Source organism: Haliotis rufescens, unplaced genomic scaffold, assembly GCF_023055435.1.
Source record: "Haliotis rufescens isolate VD_foot unplaced genomic scaffold, xgHalRufe1.0.p SCAF_1, whole genome shotgun sequence".
Lineage (NCBI taxonomy): Eukaryota > Metazoa > Mollusca > Gastropoda > Lepetellida > Haliotidae > Haliotis > Haliotis rufescens.
In genome coordinates, this window is record NW_025963779.1 from 54,278,154 (window position 1) to 54,303,448 (window position 25,295).

Genomic DNA, 25,295 nt, shown 5'->3' on the forward strand with positions numbered 1-25,295 from the left:
TGTCGTTAAGTTTGATTTAATTGAAATATAGTTCAAATTTCCGTACCCCTAGTAAATGTGTGTTCAAATCACTTGAGGCCTCAGTGATTGCAATGTAAAACAATCTGTTTTCTGTCCTATCTTTAGGCCTGACAGAACCAACAGACATGTGTGATTCTGGCTATGTGTGTGTCAGTGGTGCAGAGACGGCCAGACCCACAGATGGCGCCACTGGAGATGTATGTGACCTGGGTGCCTACTGCCCCAAGGGATCTGACCAGGCCGTCAAGTGCCCAGCCGGCACCTTCAGTGACCTCACCGGACTGCAGAACGTCACCCAGTGCCAGGACTGTCCGCCTGGAGAATACTGCAACACTGAAGGTGGGAGATTGGTTGAGTTTGATGTTGTTGTGTTATCAGTCATCATTCACTAGCTTTACGTCTGATAGAATGTTTAATAGATTGCCCCAGTGTCATCTCAAGACATTTGTATATATGTATTGTACCAGCTTTGAGTTGCGCTGTAAAACCATTATTCTGAGTGGTTTATCCATGTTGAACTCTGGCATGGTATCTCAGTGGGATAGCAGTATAAAACTGGTATTAGTCTGGACTAGTGCAAGCAGCCATACACACATATGCATGCATGTCGTAATATATGTCCAACAATTGTAAGGGTGACGTAAAACCCCATTTCATCTCGACTCCATCCACAGTTGTGTTATTGTTTGTTTGTTGTTCAACACTGCACTCAGCAATATTCCAGCTATATGACAGCGGTCAGTAAATAATCGAGTCTGGACCAGACAATCCAGTGATTGACATCATGAACATCATTCCAGGCAAATGGGACCACAGTTGTGTAGACAGATGCCTCTGACAATTTGTCTTTAAAAAATGCCTCATGTCCATCATATTGAAAATTGGATGAAAATTACTTTATTATGGCATAACAGTTAGATGTTGTATCTGAAGTGTAAAGACTGTCACCTGTCCTTCAGGCTTGACTCATCCTGTGGGCAACTGCAGTGCGGGCCACTACTGCCCACTTGGGGCTGTCGAACAGAACCCCATTGGTCAGACATACGGAGACTACTGCACCAGTGGTCACTACTGCCCAGCCGGTACAGGAATCCCCATACCCTGCCCAGCAGGAACCTACCTCCCCGACACCGGGCGCGACGCCGTGGACGACTGTATCGACTGTCCCGGGGGCAAGTACTGCGAGCTTCAAGGACTCTCCAACTTCACAGGTGGGTGAACAGAGAACTCTCCTCGAGTGTCCATGGAGGCTGGAATGATGCATCAATGAACTGGTGTACCACAATGGTCATGAGTGTCCCAGAGCTTAGCTGAGTTACATCCCTTGGTCCTTGTTACTTTTGTTAGTTGACTTACAAAACTGACCAACATAAAAAATACAAAAGTAACTTACAACATTTTAGGATGACAGTTTCACAATCAGGTGTAGTCCCAGGAACATGTATGTGATATTTATAGCATTCAAGAGGACAAAACCACAACCATTTACAAACTGATGGCTCCTGGGCCCCGTTCCACAAAGCTACGTTGGTCGTAACTCCCATACTTTATCATAGGCTTACGACCAACGTACCACTAAGATCGCTCTGTAGAACGGGACCCAGGATCTGCTATGAAGTCATCACTTGAAATCCTGATGGACCATTGTGGTTGTAGTTCACCTCAAACATATCTGTGGGTTTTACACTGTTGATGGAATTGCTGAGATTAGTGGAAAATGATTGACTACAACACAAAAGTCAATGTCGTACAAAGTTAATTCAGTTCATTTTTAATCCATTAATGGTAAGTTAATGTGGAGGTTGAAATTTACCAGTAAGTTTCTACCACCTACTATGAAATTTTGGCAAAAGAAACTCATAAAAATAGACAAGGTATCAACTATGATGGGTCTGCTAATCAGCTCAATAGTCATCAACAGAAGAGCTGACATTGATTCAGACATATGTATAAGCCAACTTGTTGCATGTATGACATCCTTCACAAATGCCTTGTTACATAGGGAACAGTAGCTGAACTGAAGAGATAAAGCATATACCGGTACTGTTTTCAACATAATAAGCGCCCAGCTCTAATAAGTGCCCACAGTGATATTTGCTAATAACATTGGCTAGTGAACAATTCCAATTAGTACCTCTTCAGATTGATCAATTTACACAATATTTATTTATGTATAATGTTTATAATACGCCGTCATGTTATATGCACCCTTAATTATGGGCAATTAAGTTCTGGAAAAATATATCTGTCGTGTATAATACACACAGGCTTTTCTTTTGTATCATTTCAGGTACACAAACGTAGAAATTATATTCTAAGGAAAGCCCCCTTTTTCTAATTTTGAGAGCACCTCGGAGCTTATTACATCGAATACGGTACTTTGTGTGATATTTGTGATGAGGATCTGTGGCTGTTTGTGTTATGTTGCCATGATCATAAGCCATGCTCGTGCTGATCCTGTTGACATCTGCCTCCAGGGGACTGTGATGCTGGCTACTACTGTGAGGAGAAGGCTGTATCCAACACTCCAACTGATGGCATCACCGGCAACATCTGTCCTGTGGGAACGTACTGCCCAGTGGGATCACATCTGCCTCTGTCTTGTGATGACGGTCAGTTTCAATGTTAACACATACTCCTTCTACATTACCCAGTATTGTGTACTAGAGCTCCAGATAACTTTTTAAGCAATTAAGTTTTTACACTATGGTTTCAATTTTAATTGGGTTATTTCATTTTTCATTAGATTACCAATATTTTTTCACTCATCTATTCTTTACTTTATTGTTTTTTTCTCCAAAAATTAGTGAACATTTTAAGATTTAAGAAAAATAATGTTTTAGATGTAAATAACTGTTCTATATATATAGGCTTGACTTGGAAAGTAAATTAGCTCGTAATTATGTTTCGGGAAAAACGTTCTTTTGTACACATGCTGAAAAGGCTTCATTGGCTATTTATGCATGCTATTTTTATACATTTGAGTTTTTCATTTAATGCATGCATTTCTGTTCCCATGTTAATTGAAAGTAATTGGGTTTGAATATTTGGGGGGGGTATTTTACGCAAATATGCTGCTTATCTGTAGCTCTGGTGTACTGACAGGTTCCAAGGTTTTTACTCTTCAAATCTCACCTGGAAACTTGTGTTTCTGATTGCCTTTTGAGATTAACTCTCTCTTTTTTCACTATGATTGTGCACTTCAAACATGCACTCTGCTTGGAGTTATGTGCAATAAAAGTTGACGTATTATTATCATTATCATTATTACGATGATGGTGGTGGTGGTGATGATGATGATGATGATGATGATGATGATGATGGTTGTTATTATGACTTTTGTGTATCACAGAAATTCTGCAACTGACTCAATTTTACCTTTTGAATTTACTGAGACTTTCTATACCTTGTGGTCCTAATGGGCATCAGTAACTGATTCTTTTTTAGTTGAAGCAAAAAAAGGGTTTGGAAAACAAATATTTGTTTGAATCTATACCAATAATCTCTGCTACAATTTATAGATGACAAAACAGTTATTACCTGTATATATACATGCAAGAAAACTAAGTGTAATATTTTTCATGGTCTTACTCCATTCTGATGCAACCATTCTCCCTGCCCAGGCACCTACATGAACCACACAATGGCCAGCGCCTGTGACATCTGTCCGCCGCGCTACTACTGCGTCAACAAGGACAGACCGGACCCCTGCCCCCAGGGCCGCTACTGTGAGGGCAACACAGGGTTCAACATGTCCTTGTGCCCAGCAGGAACCTACAACCCCGTGGAGATGCTGATGGCCGAGGCGGAGTGCACGGCGTGTGACCCGGGGCACTACTGTGACACCCCGGGCCAGGTGAATGTGACCGGCATGTGCTCGGCCGGCTACTACTGCCAGAGCGGGGTCAACACAGCTGCACCCAGCAACAACAACACCGGATTTGGGGGTGAGCTGGGACTTGGTTGTTTTTTTCTGTCACTTACAAAATAAAGATAATGTTGTCTAATGTGTTTCTGTGGTTTCTAATATCTAAACATAATACTGAAATTAAATCTTTTTTTTTCAAATTGTCATATTTACACAAATGTTAAGGACTATTAAAAAACAATTGTTATTTTTGGTAAAAAAGATTTTTTTATAGTTTTTCGCGTGAATTGTTTTCCAAATATCATTTGCATATTCAATTATTTTACTCAAAAGAAGTTAAAGAACACCCATTTTTCTTTTTTTTTACATGACTAGAGATAGTCTGTCATGTAAGTGACATAAGTAAATGTAAGCTGACAGTCAATGTAAATCTTTCAATAGTTTGGACAGCATGGAGGTGTCAGAGGTCATTGCTAGCCTATATTCCTGGCATTATGTTTGTTCCCAGGATGGTGCCCCACTGGTCACTACTGTCCTGAGGGTACCACTGACCCCCTGGGCTGTGCTGCTGGCACCTACACCGACGTGACCCACCAGGACACCTGCACGCCCTGCCAGATGGGATACTACTGTCTCACCAACTCATCCACATACCTCGACACACCATGTCCTAAAGGTGAACTGCAATATTCATCACCATCACTGAGGCAATATGTGTTTCATTTGAAATTCATCACAAACTTTGATTTTGGCCTTATTTTCAGTATAATTTAGTATTAGTATATGGACAATAACATTCTCATCTTGCTAGACCAGGGAAAAATTTACTAGACTCGGACTTTGGACTAGTGGTTAAAATCACAGTATGGAATAGTTTTTTCAGATCCTCTGACTGAAAAGTTCACATTGTGGAACAAAATTTAATTTTTAAAGACAGTCTCTCTTCCCTCAAAAATCAGTTAACTATTTTGTGAATAAGATATGTCTAAGTTTGTCAATATGGCTGTCCTCCCACATTAAGCTGAAACGCCATGACATAACTGGAATACTGTTAAAAAGTGGCGTTAAACCTAACTAACTCACTCACTCAGTATTGGAAGCGAAGTAACAGTTGTTGATTACAAAATACTTCTTGTCGTGTCAGGTGCATACTGTCCCAGCGGCACCAAGTCGGCAAGAGAGTTCGAGTGTCCTGCAGGTACCTACAACAATAGAACAATGGCTGACGACATGTTTGATTGTCTGCCGTGTCCAGGTAAGCAATTGTTTTCTTCAGCAAAAAGTGCATATAATTAAAAAGTATACAAAAATACTATTATCTTTTGTGTATCAAGCGAAAGTAATACTTTCACCATAAAAACTAAATCAATTAATCATGAAACCACTGTTGTCTCCCCTGCCACCACCAGGAGGCGAGTACTGTGCTGGGGATGGCCTGTCGGAGCCTACAGGGAACTGTGCCCCAGGGTGGTTCTGTATGGGTGGAGCCTACACAGACAAGCCCACCCCTGTGGTCAACACCACCGACACAAGCACCTGCCCGGTCTACTCCCTCAACTTCACCGGGGGCATCTGTACTCCAGGTGAGTCATCAGATTGTATTTTTAAGTCAAGAGATCAGACCTTTCTGATAAAATTACTTAATTATTTGAAAAATGTTAAAAGTATTAAACCCATCATGTTCTTAGCTTTATGTAGTGAGTCTGAACAATATATTATCGATATCAAAAAGAAAGTTTGCTCTTGTATGCCTGTAAAAGTGAACCTTGTTTCACTGATACAATATTGTTTAATGATGCTGTGAATCAGTGACAGTGTGACTGCAGGTTAGACACATTTACCTGCTTGTTAGACACATTTACCTGCTTGTAAGATACATTTACCTGCTTGTAAGATACATTTACGTGCTTGTAAGATACATTTACCTGCTTGTTAGACACATTTACCTGCTTGTAAGATACATTTACCTGCTTGTTAGACACATTTACCTGCTTGTAAGATACATTTACGTGCTTGTAAGATACATTTACCTGCTTGTTAGACACATTTACCTGCTTGTTTAACACATTTACCTGCTTGTTTAACACATTTACCTGCTTGTTAGATACATTTACCTGCTTGTTAGACACATTTACCTGCTTGTAAGATGCATTTACCTGCTTGTTAAACACATTTACCTGCTTGTTAGACACATTTACTTGCTTGTAAGACACATTTACCTGCTTGTTAGACACATTTACCTGCTCGTTAGACACATTTACCTGCTTGTTAGACACATTGACCTGCTTGTTAGATACATTTACCTGCTTGTTAGATACATTTACCTGCTCGTTAGATACATTTACCTGCTTGTTAGACACATTGACCTGCTTGTTAGATACATTTACCTGCTCGTTAGATACATATATCTGCTTGTTAGACACATTTACCTGCTCCTCAGACACATTTACCTGCTTGTTAGACACATTTACCTGCTTTTTAGACACATTTACCTGCTTGTTAGACACATTCACCTGCTTGTTAGACACATTTAACTGTACACGTATATTCCAGGGACGTACTGCCCCGTTGGCAGTCAGCTCGCCCAGCAGTGCAGCCTGGGAATGTACTGCGAGCTCCATGCACTGGAAGCACCCACAGGCAACTGTCATGCTGGCTCCTTCTGTAACGGCAGCGCCATCGTCCCCAACCCCGTGCCCTGTGCCAAGGGGCACTACTGTCCAGAAGGAACCACAGTGCAAGAGGCATGTCCACCTGGGACTTTCTCAGGTAAATAATAGTGTTGAAATGCTGTGATTTATTTAGTTTTTATGAATATATCTGTGATAGTAACCTTTGTGTTTTGAGGTAAAAGGTTCTTCAGGTCGGTTGTCATAAAAATGTCTATATAGGTGAGGAGGTGGGTAGTTCAACATTGATAACCTCAGTTGCCCACCTCTCACGTGTTGTCATTATGTGTGTTTGGGCAGCACAGCGGTCCTACGTACAACATACTAAGTGTTAGCTATGTGTGAGTTATGTCCCTGAGTGTGCAAATTCCAGAGTTTACTTGATCCAGATTTGATAAAATTTAGCAGGAATATTGCTGAATTCAGCATGAATGTAGTGTTGGCAAATAACTGGCATGGTATTGGTATAGTTTTGGCACATTCTTGGCAGGGTGGACATAGTGTTTGCATATTGTAGGTATATTTTTTACATGGTGCTGACACAGTTTAAGCATAGTGTAGGTTATTGTTTGCATCGTGCTTACATAGTCTTGGACATAGTGTAGGCATGTGGTTGGCATGGTTTTGGCATACTTGTGTTGGCATATATGTAGTGCACACATCTGCTAACTGGTGCTGAACTCTGTTCACTTGTACATGACTGTTGTTTACTTCTCCAGACCGCGAGGGCAACACCAACCTGACGGACTGCCTCCCCTGTACCGCCGGCCAGTACTGCCAGGAATATGGCCGTGCAGTGCCCAATGGACCGTGTGACGAAGGCTACTTCTGCCCCGAGGGTCAACAGGTGCCCCGCCCAACCAGCCTGGCCTGCAGTCCTGGACACTTCTGCCTGCAGGGCAGCTGGAACGAGAGCGGGTGCCCGTCGGGGAGCTACCAACAACACTGGCAGAAGAGTGACTGTGACGTCTGTCCTGCTGGATCCTACTGCACAGCCATTGGTGAGAAGAACCTACACAAAACTGATAGTCACGATTTTTATACTCAGGAAAATATAGTAGCTATCATTGGGTTTTTAGGCATGAAAATTTGATTGCGGCAGAATATATGAAAATAAGAAAGTATACTACTAAAAATATGTAAAGGACCACCTGCTTAAATTACTAGAGTTAATCTGTCATAGTTGCTTGATTACTGGTAGTTCTTAAAACAATGGTATGAGACGAGTTACAAACTTAGATGGTCTCAGTTAGCATGATCTTATTTTATTGTGATTGTAGCAAATGACTGAGCTCATAAATATTTATTCTCCTGTTGTCGTCTAAGATGCCTAATAATATGTCTTTTCAGGTGACTATGAATATCTTGATGACAACGTGACGTCCAGTGGCAACTACTCAGGTCGATACCGTAGTTACAGAGGAGTTTCCATACCGACAACCTGTCCACCAGGGTCATACTGCCCAGAGGGCACCAAGTTCGCGACAGAGTTCCTGTGTCTGGCTGGCAGCTACAGCAACAGGACAGGCCTGGCCAACTACACCCAGTGTGCTCCATGCGAGCCCGGCAGATACTGTGCAGGGGAAGGTAGGCAGCAGATACTGTGCTGGGGAAGGTAGGCGGCAGATACTGTGCTGGGGAAGGTAGGCGGCAGATACTGTTCAGGGGAAGGTAGGCGGCAGATACTGTGCTGGGGAAGGTAGGCGGCAGATACTGTGCAGGGGAAGGTAGGCGGCAGATACTGTGCAGGGGAAGGTAGGCGGCAGATACTGTGCAGGGGAAGGTAGGTGGCAGATACTGTGCAGGGGAAGGTAGGCGGCAGATACTGTGCTGGGGGAAGGTAGGCGGCAGGGGAAGGTAGGCGGCAGATACTGTGCAGGGGAAGGTAGGCGGCAGATACTGTGCTGGGGGAAGGTAGGCGGCAGGGGAAGGTAGGTGGCAGATACTGTGCAGGGGAAGGTAGGCGGCAGATACTGTGCTGGGGGAAGGTAGGCGGCAGGGGAAGGTAGGCGGCAGATACTGTGCTGGGGAAGGTAGGTGGCAGATACTGTGCAGGGGAAGGTAGGCGGCAGATACTGTGCAGGGGAAGGTAGGCGGCAGATACTGTGCTGGGGAAGGTAGGAGGCAGATACTGTGCAGGGGAAGGTAAGCGGCAGATACTGTGCTGGGGAAGGTAGGCGGCAGATACTGTTCAGGGGAAGGTAAGCGGCAGATACTGTGCAGGGGAAGGTAGGCGGCAGATACTGTGCTGGGGAAGGTAGGAGGCAGGGGAAGGTAGGTGGCAGGGGAAGGTAGGCGGCAGATACTGTGCAGGGGAAGGTAGGAGGCAGATACTGTGCAGGGGAAGGTAGGCGGCAGATACTGTGCTGGGGAAGGTAGGAGGCAGGTACTGTGCTGGGGAAGGTAGGAGGCAGGTACTGTGCAGGGGAAGGTAGGCAAGGAGGATAGGCTAAGTTACTACTGCAATTGTTTGTTTGCCCTTCTGTAATTAACTCCACCATCCTTATTGTCCAGTGTTTTATGTCTCTGGTAATACTCTGGACCTATTTGCCACCATAGCTTTGAAAGTGACGTGACTGAGTGTTTGAAATAGTGGTCCTAATCGAGACTTCAATTCAGATGAGTAAGATTTACAAACCAGTAAATTTCAATTCCCCCTGTTACAACCTCAGGTCTTGCTGTCTTCGATATTTATATATCTGTTTCTGCCATCACTGAATCATGGAGCTACATGTTGTCTTTTGATAAACTTCTGTTCAAATGATACAGGAGGGCACATTTGGACCAGCCATCAAAGTTGCAGCAATTCACTGTGCAGAGTCATGTCCCATGTGTGTGCCAGGAATCTATGATCCTTTGTTTGAATAACGTATTTGTGCTGTTTAATTGTGTTTCTAGGATTGCTGGCACCTTACCTGTGTGGGTTTCATCAAAGTGATAAATGACCTGCATAACTTTGTGCTTTTCAAGCCAAGATTCAACTGAAATACCATCCTGAAAGCATCGTTACACCAAACTCACTCAGCTGATACAGAACCATTGTTGATAAGGTCTCCTTCCTTCCCCTATAACCAGGTAACACGGAGCCGAGTGGACTGTGTGCCGCAGGCTACTACTGTACCCATGGAGCCTACAATGCCACGCCCACTGATGGCTCCACCGGCGACATCTGCCCACAGGGCCGGTTCTGCGTCAACGGCAGCATCACTGGGGAGGGATGTCCAGTGGGGACATTCAGCAACAGGACAGGGCTTCAGGCTGACACAGACTGCACCGCCTGCTCACCTGGCTACTACTGCGGTCAGACTGGACTCACCCAGGAGTCTGGACACTGCTGGGCAGGTGAGGGACAAGATCCGCTCTAAAACTGACTGTTGATACTTCATTTACATATTAATGCTTAGTGTTTGGCACACTGTTTAGGGGAGCATTTAACAATTTGTGGAATAATGATCCATTACGATTTGTTATATCTTGCTCATCTGGTGACTTTCTATACCCTAAAATTGCAGGTTAATTTAATCTGTCTGAACAAGACCCAATGTTGTGAAGGACTAAATTGACTCTGGATCAATCAGAAAAAAAGAAAGAAATTGTTGAGATAAATGTAGGATTTCTTATAATAACCAGGAAAGTGTAATAACTAATCATAACAATCCAAAATCTGTCCTACTACAAAAATATTTAAAGCTTTGCATGTGAAGAAGCCAGTTTAGAAGCTTGTAACATGTACTGCTGCAGGCCACTACTGTAGCCTTGGAGCCGAGGAGCCAGCTCCAGTTGGGAAGACCTATGGGGACTACTGTACAGCCGGACACTACTGTCCTAACGGAACATCCGTCCCGGAACCCTGTCCCCCTGGAACTTTCCAGTATGCCACCGGAACAGGGGACATCGATGAATGCACCAAGTGTACTCCAGGTACGTTGTCTAGCTGCCATGCTTACAGGGAGATCATAGTGCTAAAACAAAACAAAAAGTAGGTGGGGACTTTTGAAATATATTTTGTAGTTGTGAACCCTATGCTGATTGGTTCAATGATGGCTTTAACATGCATACTAATGACGGGATATTGTTGTGGTAATTGCTTGTCACAAGCACTATGAATGTTACTTTGAATTGATGTAATTCTAACCCAATGTATGGCTAAACTCTTCAAATCAATGCTTCTATTTGATGACTGCAGGTTCCTTCTGTGAGACATATGGCTTGGTGAATGTGACAGGGCCTTGTGGGCCAGGCTACTTCTGCACGTTAGGATCAAACACAACATCACCTGTCGATGGCATCATGGGTACAGTATTATTTATTGAATAATATGAAAATGGAGGACTCCACCAATGTTGAACTGGCAGTAGACCAGCAAAGACTATACAAAGCCCATCATTCATCCACTGACTCCTGTCAAATTATGACTCACCAAAATATTGATGTTTTACATCCAAATCTGTTTTAAAATCCTTTATGAAAGCATTTCAACTTAGATATCTTGAGTGAAGGTAACATGATCTAGAACTGGCCTGGTATTCATGAGTTTCCATATTACATCTTCATCAAATATTGAACAAATGTTGTCAGAAGATGACCCATTGTTAATGACAGAGCTGGTGTTAAAGTCAACCAGGTAAGTCAGAGGTCACATAACAATGACTGAAACTGTCCAGGGAGTAGTGTCCCGTTCACCTTTGTGATTTCAAGGAAAAGAAGCAGTCAAACCAAAACTTTACTGTCAGTTAATGTCCCCCTCAGGTGCCATCTGCCCCGAGGGACACTACTGTGAGGAAGGGTCCCCCGGCCCAACACCGTGTGGCAATGGAACCTTCATGAACCACACTGGGGCCTCCGCCTGCTACATCTGTCCTGAGGGATACTACTGCGTCAACCGAGACCGTGCCGACATCTGTCGTCAAGGCTTCTACTGTCCTGAAGGTACTGGAGCTGACCTTCAGTCGTGCCCAACTGGAACCTTCGGCAACACAACGGGTCTGTTTGAGGAGAGCCAGTGCACACCATGTACAGGTAAATAAGTGGTTTAAGATAGTTTTGTTTGTGAAGATCACATTTTTGTTATGATGCTAATGTGACTGTCCTGTACTGTATGAATTATTTCAAGACAAAAATATTTTTTTAAATTGAAATTTTGACATTCCAATAATATGTATACCATTCAAATATTTCAACGTGTTTAGTCATTCTATTTATGAGATGTTATAACTGTCAACTGATTTAATTGTTTTTTCTATTTATCATTGGTATTATTTTGTCCTCTTGATGGACTTGTTTTCATGTTAAAATATTATTGTCTGAGAATGTGTTTTAACACTGGTTTCCATGACCTCCAGGTGGAAACTACTGTGCCACCCCAGGATCCCCAGATGTGGATGGAGAGTGCCAGGCAGGTTACTACTGCGTGTACGGCGTCGACACGGCAACACCCGCTGACAGTGGTGGCCACAAGGGGTCGGGAGCGGAGTGTCCAGTAGGCTCCTACTGCCCCAAGGGATCAGCACAGCCCCTGCCCTGTGCTCCTGGCACTCACACCGACACACAAAGTAAGCTGCACGTCGTGGATAGATGGAGAATCTCACCCAAGTGTCATTCGATATTAAATATATTAATACTCGTTGATATAAGTTTAAAACTTGAGTCTTGTCGAAGAGTTTTAAAAGTTTATTAGCGAGATTATATTTGTCATCCAAAATCATTCTTCCAACTTTTTCAGTTTGTAAACAGTAATAGTTATGTCATGAGTGTAAAAGCTTCAACTAACCAGCTTCAGTGGCAGAGAGGTTAGTGATGTCATTTGATTGTGATGTCACTTGATTGTGATGTCACTTCATCTTACTCAAGCGATATCTCCTGTGAAATCCAGTTTTGGATGTTTTATCCTCCAAAACATGCTACCATAGGAGATATTGCTTGGGTGAGATCAAGCGATATCTACATTGTTGATATCGCTGCAATGAAATTGCATCACAATGCTTTGTAGACCATTGTGACGTCATTGGTGACTGTGATGTCACAATCAAATGACATCACTAATGGCTCTGCTACTGAAGCTGTTAGCAGTACTTTTTACTCTTAAGACGCTGCTTATTACTGTCTATAAACTGAAAACGTTGGAAGAATGATGTTTGATGATACAAAGAATCTCACCCTTGTGTCTTTTGATATCAAATATATCAACACTCGTCGATAAAAGTTGAAAACTCCTCGGCAAGCCTTGGAGTTTTCAACTTAAATCAGCTTGTGTAGATATATTTGATATCAAGAGACATTCAGGTGAGATTCTCCATATATCAGAGTTTTGGAGAATCCATTTTTGTAAGAGTAGACTTAATCTTGGACCTAGGAGACCTACTGCATAGTGTGTTGTCAACCCAAACAATGTGGATTGTTCCTCATGCTATTGACCACTGGTTTGACTTGATTGTATGAGGCTGAGATATAATGAAACTCACTCACAATTTTGAGACTTTCTGGGGAGACCGTCTATGACCAATTTAGTTAGTTATCATTTCCTGATTGAGTGGATCAATGCATACACTTCTGATCACACCATCAAGGCCACCATGGTGTAGCTGAAATACTGCTGATATTGGGCAGAACCTGGCTCACTCCCCCACGCTCCTCCAGAGGTTCACTCCAGAGGCTGCTGTGATGTAACAGGACTGGAGATGACCAGGGTGTAACATCACTAACTCACAGATGGAGACTTTATGAAGACTTAATGTGTATTTGGTAATTTCCGCTTCCAGGAAAGGGTTCATGTTTGATTTGAAGACTAATGTGTAACATGTATTATTGCGCTTCCAGAAAAAAGTTGATTTGACCAGTGTCCCAGTGAGATTTGAAGACTAATATGTAACTTGTATTATTCTGCTTACAGGAAAGGGTTCATGTGACCAGTGTCCCGGCGGCTACTACTGCCTCAGCAACACCAGCGACGCCACAGTGTTCCCCTGCCCCACGGGTCACTACTGTCCCCCGGGCACTGAGTACGGCACCCAGTACAAGTGCCAGGCGGGCACCTACAACCCCCACACCACCATGGACAGCTCGGGGGCCTGTTTGATGTGCACCCCTGGCCTGTATTGTGCTGGGGAAGGTCTGGAGACACCGTCAGGCAACTGCAGTGAAGGCTGGTTCTGCTCAGGGGGAGCTGTCCAGTCCAAGCCAGTCACACTGGGTAGGATGATGCTCTTAGTGTTGACCAGCTAAAGCCAGTCATTCTAAAAAAGCAGTACATCAGCTGAGTGGTAAAAACATTGGCTGGTCACGCCAAAGGCCAGGACTTAATTCACCAACTGGCTACAATGTGTGAAGCCAATTTCTAGTGTCCTCCACTGTGGTATATGCTGAAATATTGATCAGTGTGTCAGATCAAAATGGAATGGATTTTGACGAAAGAAAAGACTAAATGCAATTTTGGAGCTTTTTTTCAAGTAACTCATGCTGCAATTCTATAGGTAAAGAGGAAAACTGTGGAATTATATTTTTTATATCCTGCAGTTAGTGTTTTCCTCACAGTTCTGTACACATGAAACTCAAAAATCAAGCCTACATTCGGATATATCCCAGAGAGGATCGATAAGTTTGACGCCATGTAATGTCACTCTTCTATCTACATGTAGCTTTTTGTTCATCCCTATAATGTTCTTCTGTAGGATGTATTATTGTGACTGATTTTGTCCTAAACCAGGTAACTTCTCCAGTGTCGACATGTGCCCGTGCCCCTCATACAACTACACCGGGGGCAAGTGCCAGCCAGGCACATACTGTCCCCTCGGGTCCTCCATGCCTGTCAGCTGTGAGGCGGGGTGGTACTGTGACGACTATGAACTACCGGCCCCTAAAGGTATGTTACGTAGGGTTAGAAATAACAGTCCATACAAATCTCACTTGTTGCGCGCCAGTGTATTGTTTCTGTTATCCAGACAGCGTTGTTGACGTCATTGAAATATTATTGTTATGTAAGGTCGGAATGACGTCACACTAGAAATAACGTCAAAGCTGGAGATTGTTGATGTCATTCGACAAATTGTGGTTTTGGGGGACAGCGGTGGTGATCATTGCATTTTCTAAAGTTGAGCTCAATAGGATTATAGAATAGCAATAATGGGTAATAAAAAAATTAAAACACTTGCATATGTGTCATACTGATGTTACGAAACCTGTGTAAGAATTCATGTATTATCCTTGCTCTTGCTTGTAAAATACAAGAATTCTGACACTCATTTCGTAGAATCAGTATGGCACACATGCTCATTTAACAATCTCAGTTAGTTGCATGACCTAAACTAGAATAAATATACACTCCTAAAACTCATGATTATTGGCCTCGGTCATCAGACTCAGATCTGATTTCCAATATGTCCACCGTCAGTGATTATCTGGTACAGCGTATCTCAAATACTTCATGGAATGGCAACTTGTTTTGTTTCAGCGAAGTGTGATCCTGGCTACTTCTGTCCAACGGGCCGGAGTGTGGCAAACCCTGTTGACTTCGTGTGTTGGGCGGGGTACTACTGTGTTGAGGGGTCCCCGACCTCCGTACCTTGCCCCATAGGGCACTTCTCCAACTCCACCGGCAACGTCAATGTCACCGACTGCAAAGCCTGTACACCAGGTAGTACCTACATGATCTGTAGAACAGTAGAAGTTCCCTGATTGTTGTATGAATATAGACCCTGTAAATATATAACTGCTCAAAGTCAGATACAAATATTCCTATTAGTCTATTATACACCACAGCCGTTACTTGTGATGTGTATATGTAAATTCAGTTGACTCTCATAGAGACCAGAGAACTAGACTAGAGTGTAGATACTTTTGCATAAGTGGAACATTTCCTGGTCTCCTGAGGTCTTTTATACTGCTCAAAAGAAGTTGAAGAACACCCGATTCGTTTCCTACGAGTATAGTTAATCCGCCATGGCTGGTGGGTATTGCACACACAGCCTTCAAATTGAGGGTGTTCTTTAACTTGTTTTGAGTAGTATATATAGGCAAATTAATTGTTCAAGTACAAGGAAACTTGTGTCCAACACTCTGGTAGTGAATGCCAGCTTACAGCAGCTCATCAATTTATTAGAACATTTCAGAGACAATGCATGCCATGTTTGCCATCTTAACTTATCATTACCTAAAGTGAAAATAACTCCTTACTATGAAAGTCTCTTTGTAAATGTGTTTACTAAAGGTCGATGAGAGACTAATACACCCTTGTCAGATAAGTGGCAGACTGGATACTTTTGGCTCAGTCCCTTGATTTGCCTCTTAGAGTGAGTCAGCTGTTATACAGAATATTTCAGTATCCCTACCAACGGGTGAGTGGTATATGAACTGTTGTCATGTTGCAGGCTACTACTGTGATGGGACCGGTCTGGTGAAGGAGACCGGCCTGTGTGGGGCAGGCTACTACTGTCCAGAGGGTCAGACCACAGCCACGCCCATATCCTCTATGTGCCCCAAGGGCATGTACTGCCCTGAAGGTAGCGCCCTCCCTCTCAGATGTGAACGAGGTAAACTTTCTAGGCAGGAAGCTTTTAAGTGTTTCCAGAATAATTGAAATAACCTGAAGTTATTTATTTCTTGTGACTATGTTCTGAAAGCATTATTAACCTTTTGGAAACAATGTTTTAATTATTGTTTGTTTCTTTGTAGGATTGTTTAAGATAATTTAAGATATTTTATATGGATTATAATGAAACATCTCTCCGTGTATTTATATGTCGTTCACATTATCCTAATGTTGGGGTTTACCTGGCCAACAACTAAAGGCTTCTGAATTCTGAAGCAATATAGAAACGGGTTTGAACATGCTGCCACACACCAACATATATACCAGTAATTATGACCTAAATCAATGTTATATTAAGCAGTTTTTGACCAGCGGTTCTTGTCGTTATCCTAGTGTTCAAAATTAAAGATTTTAGGGGTCATTTGATATATAGCACTATAGCAAAAAAATAAAGACCCCACTCTGCATTTGAAAACTGTTGGGACATAAGAATTGAAATTGTTATATTGGTTAATGGATCAATATTTTATGAAATTATCTTGTAACAACCTTTAATCAATACCCTACATCAGTCTTGAGCTTGAAGTACATGGTTGGTGTTACAGGAACATACCAGGCTTTTGAAGGTGAGCCCACATGTGAACCGTGCCTATCCAGGAGTTACTGTGACCCTGGCAACTCCACCGTGGGCATCATCGACCCCGTGCCATGTCCCGCCGGGTACTACTGCCCCACCGGGACCAAGTACAAGCATGAGTTCCCCTGCCCATCGGGGACCTACAGTCCCTTCGGAGACCTGGAGGATCAGGGTAGGTGGTCCTTTTCGAATTCAAAAGCCTGATGTCACATCATATATAAGTTTATATAAGTTTTCCACCCAACAAAATGTGTTTTTACAGTTTATGTCCAGAAATAACATCTCTAATCATCATATTTTACTCAGAAAATGAAGTATATCTCCATTGAACGTATAAAAAATGTTGAGTAAAAAAGCATTCAACTTGAAAACTCGACAGCTCAGCCACATCAGAATTCACTTGACAAAATTATCTCTTTGAGATTGACAAAATGGTCACAAATAAGTTTTAAAGGCTTGATAGGGGTATATTTCAAAATGTAAGGAGTTAAGGGGTTTTTTTTATCCTACTTTGCACTTTTGAACTTCTCTCTTAGGCATGAGTACCGGAAGTCTAGTGGAAGGATCTGGTTTGATTTTCAAATGTGTAAAATGTGTTGTGTGTTATGTTGATTTCATTATGTGAAAACACCGAAATGTAACTGAATTGGTTCAAATCAGTGTTAAATCCAGCTCAGTTCAAATAGTCCCAAGGCAATGATAAAAATACATGAGTCATGTTTTTGGATATTAGGTACTGTATTTCTTCTTTAATTATGTCTTTTTCTTCAAACTAAATTGTGTGTCACTGCATGTCCGCTTAATATGTGAGGAAAGCACAAAGTGATGCATGTCTTAGATGTTTACCACTTTGGTGAAACAAACAAACAGTCAAACCAGCAGTCATTGCTTTAAACTGGACCTGCTTGTAACATGAATAAGGGTAGCTATAGGTATGGAAGTTGGACTACATTAGACAACATGAGATCAAAGAGATCAATGGATAAGGGTGAAGTCACCTGATTTGGTAAGGTCCAATTTAGGCCTGGGACAGGCAACTCTGGTACTCAGGTCGGTTGGGTCCTGAGTCGGGGTATCTGCAGGACTACCCGGACCAGTGGTTAGTCACATAGTCTAATATGTTGTTTAAATAAAATAATAATAAAAGTTGCTTATGTTTGCAATTCTTTCTGACTATGCATGCATTGTTCCTGACTTTTATGCATTTGAGTAAAGATATAACTTCAGTCTACTTCAGTGTATGCATATCTGATCATTTCATACGTGTATTAGACTAACATCTTGTCTCTGAAATTAACATATTTTACAGAAAAAACAGTTGTTCAATTATTGTTAAAAAATATAGTAAAAAGGAGCCCTTTCTTCATTTTCAGATACTGCAGGAATCTAGACTTGCCAAACATTATAGACTTGCATGGGCTGTATTGGATATATTTGTTTCAGGGTCTGTAAACCTGATACTGCAGTAATCTAGACTTGCCAAACATTACAGACAGACTATTCGTGTATGTAAATAGCATCTGCCAGGGCTCCTGTAAAACAGTTCCCAATCAGATATTATGTACCGAAGTCTTGAGTCGTACAGTGGGTACCAAGGTATGGTTAGCTAGTAGGGGGTTGAGTATCCGGGTCGTAAATTTAGACTCATTCCAGCCCTAGTCCAAATAGTTCACGATAGGGTTGCAGTGGTGTAGATGTTTCCAGTGGGAAAATTGGGTGTCATTCAGGAACAGATGGGTCTGCTTCTCTCTTTGCACGTAATGCAAACACCTTTCTAGTTTGTCCTGATGTTCCAGGTGAATGTACGAGCTGTGAGTTCGGCAAGTATTGTAAGACTCCCGGCCTGACTGATGTCGAAGGTGACTGTCTGGCTGGCTATTTCTGTGACCAGGGCGCCAACACCTCCACACCCACCGACGGTATCACCGGAGACATTTGCCCCAGGGGCAAGTACTGCCCTATTGGTTCTGTTGATGGTAAGTTTTGATTGGACTTTTATTTTTATTTTTTGTCTTATTTTTGTTGTTAATTTGATCTTAATGTTGAAAGGAGGAAAAGGTAGGTTTCTGTGGATTTTGTTCCCGGTCTGATCAGGTCCCTAACAATCTAGGATGGTTGTAAGGTGACTTAATGGGCCGGCTGGTCGAATTTGGGGACTTGGTTGATTGTCATCGTACCCAGATGACATGTATTGTTGCCAGCGCTATCAACCACTGGATTGTTTTGTCCAGACTTTAATATTTACAGACTGCCATTATATGGCTTGAACTTTGCTGAGTTTGAACAAAATACACACTTTGTTATTTATAGACATCTAGGATAATCTTTGCATAATAAGTAGAACTTACTAAATATGGATACAAACTTTCCTTGATGAAAACCCCATGGTTGTCCTGTGTCAAGGTATTAGATATGCTTGTTCTGGAAGTTCTTGACATGTTTTGGTTTGCTCCAGGTGACCCCTGCCCAGTGGGCACGTACAACAACCTGACCGGCCTGCGAGCAGCCAATGAATGCATTCCCTGTGACCCCGGCCAGTACTGCCCGTCCCCGGGTCTCATCGTCCCCTACGCCTACTGCACCGCGGGATACTACTGCGAGTACGGCTCAAACGAACCCTCTCCCAAGGGTCAGTCTTACGGCTACAACTGCCCGTCAGGACACTACTGTCCAGAGGGAATCCCTGCTCCAGTGCCGTGTCCACAAGGAACATACCAACCATCAGAAGGTAGGCAGTCAACACTCTGTAGATCACTCTCAGCATTCATGTCTACCAAGGCATTTTACCAAGTCAGAGGCCAAAGAAGTCCCTTCCCTTAAACCACCCACGGATGGGGCTTTTATTCGGATATTGTACTACGGTAGAGCAGGGATATAATGAACTAAAAGAGAATGGAGACAGCAGTTCATTATACACATTGTTTGTTATATTTTATGTTTTTACTTGGAAATGTCTGCCATCTTGGATAAAATCACCATAATTGCTGCATTGACTTTTATTAGCTGTGATGACTTAGTCCAATTACAGAAAAGATTAATATGAAGCAAGTTTAGCAAGGTTGTAATTGCCAGTACTGATTGTGGTGATTCGCCATGAATAAGTTCGTGACTTGTAAACTGGTATTTTCACTAAAGTTTATTATCCAATTCATGTAGCTATTAGTGTCTGTAACATGTTGATTATTACCAAGACAGGTTAGGAATTCATGACAAAGCACCAGTTATGTTAGTTAAAATTGTGATGAAATTGATCCAAAATCACCATTGCAAAGGTAATATCCTTTAATATTCGCTGTTCAATAATTCATTTGTATGTTTTTGAGAACTAAGGTTGCAGTGGTGTAGATACTGTATTGCTAAGATGTGTGAAATGTCCTACTTACTCAGCCACTCGTGCAATGATCCGCATGTACATAACAATATTCCAGGCAAACAGTTGTCAACGTCTTGTGTGGACTGTGATCCAGGCAAGTACTGTCTGGAAGAAGGCAACAACACTGTCACCGGCAACTGCATGGCAGGTTACTACTGCGTCAGTGGTGCCAAGACTCCCAATCCAACAGGTGGGCAAACATATACTTACTTCTAAGGTCTCCCAATCCAACAGGTGCTTTTCAATCTTAATTTACTTTGTTAGGCCATTTCTTTCTTACTTGCCACCCAAAAGGAAAGCAAGCTTAAATCAGAGATTGTTAAGCTCTCAGCCTCTGTCAAAGCAGCCATGGACAAAAGAGCGCTCTTCACAACAACAAAAAACCAAAACACCTACCAGATGAGCACAGCCTGGCCAAAGTGATGTCCAAAGTGATGTTCCAATGTAAACTCTACACTGTCTATATTTCAGATGGGACAACAGGAGCCATCTGCACCGTGGGTCACTACTGCCCCGAGGGATCTCACATCCCCACACAGTGTCCACCAGCCTTCTTCATGAACCGCACCGGAGCGGCAGCCTGTGACCCCTGCCCTGAGGGGTACTACTGCACCGACGGGGCCAAGGCTGAGCCCTGCCCCCAGGGCTACTACTGTCCCCAAGGGTCGGGCAGCAACTACAAGTCTTGTCCTGTGGGGACGTTTGGGGGCAGCGAGAGACTGAGCAACGTGTCGCAATGTACTCCCTGTACTGGTGGGTTCTACTGCGACAGTGAACACCTCACTGCACCATCCGGACCATGCATTGCGGGATTCTATTGTGTCACAGGTCAGTAAACATTTCTGGTACAGTTCAACACCATTGTGTCTGTGTTGAAGGGGCGGTCAGGTAGCCTAGTGGTTAAAGCGTTCGCTTGTCACGCAGAGGACCCAGGTTCGATTTCCAACATGGGTTCACTTTGTGAAGCCCAATTTATTATCAGACTTATTATGTAATCCTATCATTGAAATACAAATTCATTGTTTGATTCTATTTTTTTTTATGAACAACTAAACACTTCATTGCTTGTCTAACATGAATTCACATATGATGTCCTTCTTTTGGTGTTATGAATGGCATTGACTGTATTATATATGTGATGTTCAGCACTATGATCTCATTACGAATCAACAGAAGGACCTGTATTCATATGGCATTCTCAGCTTCCTGGGGAGTATACAACCCAAGCTGTTATCTGCCAGATGGTTTTGAATGTACCATCCTACTGGGCACCATGACTGGATTTGGTGAAAAAGGTCAAAGTTGACATCATGTTTTACAACATAAGTTCCAGTATGAAGTTTGAAAAGTCATGCTTGTCAGTTGCAATAACCCATCCACTTCTCCCTGCAACCAGAGTTGTTGAATTTAACACTATTTGTGGGGAAACAGGAGGCCCAGTTCTTAAAGCCTCACAATTTTCTGTGCAGAGTTGTGTCCCCGACGTGTGCCAGGAACCTGTGATTGTTTCTTGGTTTGACAGCGCCATACCATGCTTGTGAGTTTCACCGATGTGGTGGACATATAAAACGTGCTTTCCACTTGCATGAAGCTGGCACACTGTGATATGACTAAAATGTTTTCAAGCAGCATAAAACCAAAGTCACCCACAAACCAGACGTGTGCCCTTTACATCCTGCACAGGACCACCTACCTCTCCAGTAAATAATGACTTACCAGTACTATCTTCATGTTGCAGGTGTGAATATGGAGTCCCCCAGTAGCAGCGTGACCCACACAGGCGAGGGAGACGTGTGCCCGCCTGGGTTTGAGTGCCCCCTCAACTCCACCTTCCCTGTACCCTGCTTGCCGGGATCCTACTCCCCCAGTCAGGCCGTGCCCAGTTGCCTCCCCTGCCCAGCAGGTACAGTGTTCATTGACTTCAAACCAGATATGTACATATACTGATTAGAGAACATCATTTAGACCCAATTCACCGCTATTCAGGGGGTTGATCATGCGGCCTGATATAGATAACACCTGTGATGATCCGGGTTAGAAATCGTCTTCAGCAACCCTGCTTGTTGTAAGAGATGACTATGCTTGTCGTAAGAGGTGAGGATCGGGTGGTCAGACTCGCTGACTTGGTTTATGCATGTCATCGTATCTGGTTTGCGTAGTGAAATGCTCATGATGTCAATCACTGGATATTGTCTAGTCCAGACTTGATTATTTACAGACCACCGTCATACAGCTGGAATATTGCTGAGTGCAGCATTACACAACAAACAAACGACATTGGTAACACAAACTTCAGAAAGTTAGCACAGTTTTAATGAAATATTCTAGACAAGATGCTGTGCCCACCAGCTTTGTGTGTCCCCATCCCTTGAAGACTGTTGGTCATAGACCTGGGTCCACTTTCACAAAGGGATCTTTGCACTATGATGATCATAACTCCCACACTCTATCATGGACTAAGACAGTCGTAGCGTTAAGATTGCTATGTGCAGTAGGCCCTGGGTTAAGACTTACATAGATTTAATTATGTCCGTAACATAAATATACAGTTAAGGAACATCATAGGAAACCTAAGGGCTACACACACAAAAATTGATTTTGGAGCCAATTCATTTTCTTGTCTTGCTCGTTTTCCTTGTCGATATGTTTAGGAAGAAAGGATATGTGAAAATTAAAAATTTAAAAATTATCTCATTTTTAGTTTGAAGTTACTGAGATTTTTAAAATCATGTGGACATAAAGTATATAGCAAAAATAGTAACAAAGGGTTTAAAATAAGAATGTTAAGAATTCTAAATAATCACAATAATCAAAGTTGTTTGCACAACTGAAGGCCGGAAGAATGTAGATTGTAAGAAGTCTCAGGTTTTAGTAACACTAAGCTGCTTGTACACACACATTTCCTTGAATGGTTGTTTCTGTATTATGCTATTGGTCACCGATGTGTTGTCAGGTGTAACATTTTCAGATGAGTTCTTGATAGTTTGGACATATGTATTCTGGACTGAGATCAAACCCTGCCTATCGTGTGTGTGTGTTTCAGGATCCTACTGCCTGAATGAGACGGTGACCCCTATCACCTGCCCCATGGGCCACTACTGTACCGAGGGAACCAGCTTCGATGTGGAGCATCCATGTCCTAAAGGAACCTACTACAACGCAACAGGTAAGGGATATATACTGAAGGCATGGTCATGCAGTGCAGAGTTCCCTCCCTTAGTCAGGCCAGAATGTGCTTGTGATGGGTACCATCATAATATGATGCTCTTGTGTTTTACCAAAGACTTCAAATCTGCTGACATTTTGTGATAAGGGTGTATATTCCGTGAATGACACGCATGCATATTTTGTGAGAATCAAGCCTGATTGATCAACTAAAATGATACTTGTCATACTTGTGTCTTGTTGAAAGTATATAATGTGATGTCATCCATTTTAGGTAAAAATTGGACTTCAGTGAAGTTTGTGTAGTTTTCTCTATTTCATGCATGTTTTGGTTATTTTTTCACTTCTTAAAATGTAATATATAATAGATCAAATATCCAATCCCATAATTACAGGTCATGTGTCTCTCATGATTGATCCACCGTGATATTGCAGTAATATTGCTAAAAGCGTTGTGAAAACCCACCTCACTCACACACCTCATGAATAAATGGTTGAAGTCCATCACCAGATGCTCAGGACTTGCATCATTGTTTCATTTGGGACAAAGGGCTGGTCGGGTAGCCTGGTGGTTAAAGCGTTTGCACGTCATGCCTGACCTGGATTCGATTCCCAACATAGGTAGAATATGTGAAGCCCATTTCTGGTGTCCCCTGCCGTGATATTGCTGGAATATTGCTAAAAGCGGCGTAAAACCATACTCACTCACTCATTTGGGACAGATAATCTATCGATAATCTCATAACTTGGTTAAATACAAAAATAAAAACTCATTCCCTTATAGGAAATTTGTGAGTATCATTACTGTGTATTCTTTCATTTTGAAAAGGAATGTTATCTTGGACTTGACCTTATCCTTGAACTTAAGCATGACCTTGACCTTGTAGGTGCAAAGGCTGAGAGTGACTGCCTGGACTGCCCGCCAGGAGAATACTGTGAAGGCCTGGGTAACATCATTCCGTCTGGACTCTGCGACCCTGGCTTCTTCTGTGCTGGGAAGTCCTTCCAGATCCGCCCATATGACCTTGGTAACCTCACCAGTGCAGGAGGCTCCACCAGGTAGAACTATCACCACAGTTACCATTCATCCCTGTTTTAAGAGGCTACGTAATGGTTGTCAGTCCTGATTGAACAATCACTGATTTTATCTAACCGTTTGCCTAACTTAGTTTGTGATCCGAGTGATAAAAGTTTGTCCTTATGTACTGTACCAATGGATCTAAGTTTTGGTAATTTAAGAGTATTGATATTTCATGCATCCTCCTCAAAGGTTTTCAAGGCTTGGTGTTTATTGAAATCTACTTCACTAAGCAAGTAAAGCTTCTCAATTCTTTATAAAGAGTTTGAATCCCAGATTATGTTTCTACGTTTGTCCACAGCATACCTCGTGGCTTTTACCAAAGGGGTAAACATCTAGATCTGCAGGTCTGACATGCTATGCCATATAACTGGTATACTGTTCAAATCAGCAGTAAACTAAACTCACTTAACAAGAGTCAACTGTAATATGAAATATGCCAGTATCCCTACCTCTCTTTATAAGGATCTAAAGATTAATTAACAACAGCCCTCTTAGGGTTTTTGGTTAGAAATGGTCCTCAGCAACCTCACACCTGGATGGCACTTACTTGAGCAGAGCACTAATTCATAAAAAATCAGTGCATTATATGATAAGGTGTTTGAATTCTGTTGTGTTATCAGTTTGATTGTGTTCCTAGTGACCTGTACTCCAACGACACCTGTGCCCCCATGTGGGACTGTGTATGTCCGGACTTCGAGCTGACCAGTGGGGGTATCTGCCCCATGGGCTACTACTGCCCACAAGGAACACACAAGCCCGAGGCCTGCACCCCGGGCATGTACTGCGAAACACCAGGGCTTCCACTGCCCACAGGTCAGTGTCTTATCAGAGGACATTTGAAATAAACGTGACTTTGAATATAACATATGTATATTTAAAAATTAGTTTTTCATATCTGAAGGTAGAGTGCATTCTGCGACTATAAGTACCAGTCAGACAGGTTAGTGAAGTGCAGTCT

General features: G+C 42.6%; 1 protein-coding gene across 2 annotated transcripts in view; it reads left to right on the top strand.

Annotated features, from left to right (window-relative positions):
* The window catches only part of LOC124131564, a 139,033-nt gene that overhangs the window by 81,955 nt on the left and 31,783 nt on the right, over positions 1–25,295 (top strand). For both annotated transcript variants that reach the window (XM_046494915.2, XM_048397868.1), the window contains 28 exons: positions 127–360; positions 981–1,232; positions 2,499–2,633; positions 3,645–3,968; positions 4,398–4,565; positions 5,034–5,144; positions 5,299–5,472; positions 6,443–6,658; positions 7,278–7,559; positions 7,909–8,145; positions 9,634–9,900; positions 10,300–10,479; positions 10,745–10,852; positions 11,308–11,577; positions 11,901–12,110; positions 13,448–13,747; positions 14,261–14,416; positions 15,005–15,187; positions 15,921–16,082; positions 16,687–16,890; positions 18,515–18,694; positions 19,174–19,446; positions 20,147–20,281; positions 20,563–20,919; positions 21,830–21,994; positions 23,135–23,257; positions 24,144–24,315; positions 24,975–25,150. In XM_046494915.2, coding sequence (XP_046350871.2) covers positions 127–360; positions 981–1,232; positions 2,499–2,633; positions 3,645–3,968; positions 4,398–4,565; positions 5,034–5,144; positions 5,299–5,472; positions 6,443–6,658; positions 7,278–7,559; positions 7,909–8,145; positions 9,634–9,900; positions 10,300–10,479; positions 10,745–10,852; positions 11,308–11,577; positions 11,901–12,110; positions 13,448–13,747; positions 14,261–14,416; positions 15,005–15,187; positions 15,921–16,082; positions 16,687–16,890; positions 18,515–18,694; positions 19,174–19,446; positions 20,147–20,281; positions 20,563–20,919; positions 21,830–21,994; positions 23,135–23,257; positions 24,144–24,315; positions 24,975–25,150 — 5,754 coding nt within the window. The remainder of the gene's footprint in view (positions 1–126; positions 361–980; positions 1,233–2,498; positions 2,634–3,644; positions 3,969–4,397; positions 4,566–5,033; positions 5,145–5,298; positions 5,473–6,442; positions 6,659–7,277; positions 7,560–7,908; positions 8,146–9,633; positions 9,901–10,299; positions 10,480–10,744; positions 10,853–11,307; positions 11,578–11,900; positions 12,111–13,447; positions 13,748–14,260; positions 14,417–15,004; positions 15,188–15,920; positions 16,083–16,686; positions 16,891–18,514; positions 18,695–19,173; positions 19,447–20,146; positions 20,282–20,562; positions 20,920–21,829; positions 21,995–23,134; positions 23,258–24,143; positions 24,316–24,974; positions 25,151–25,295) is intronic.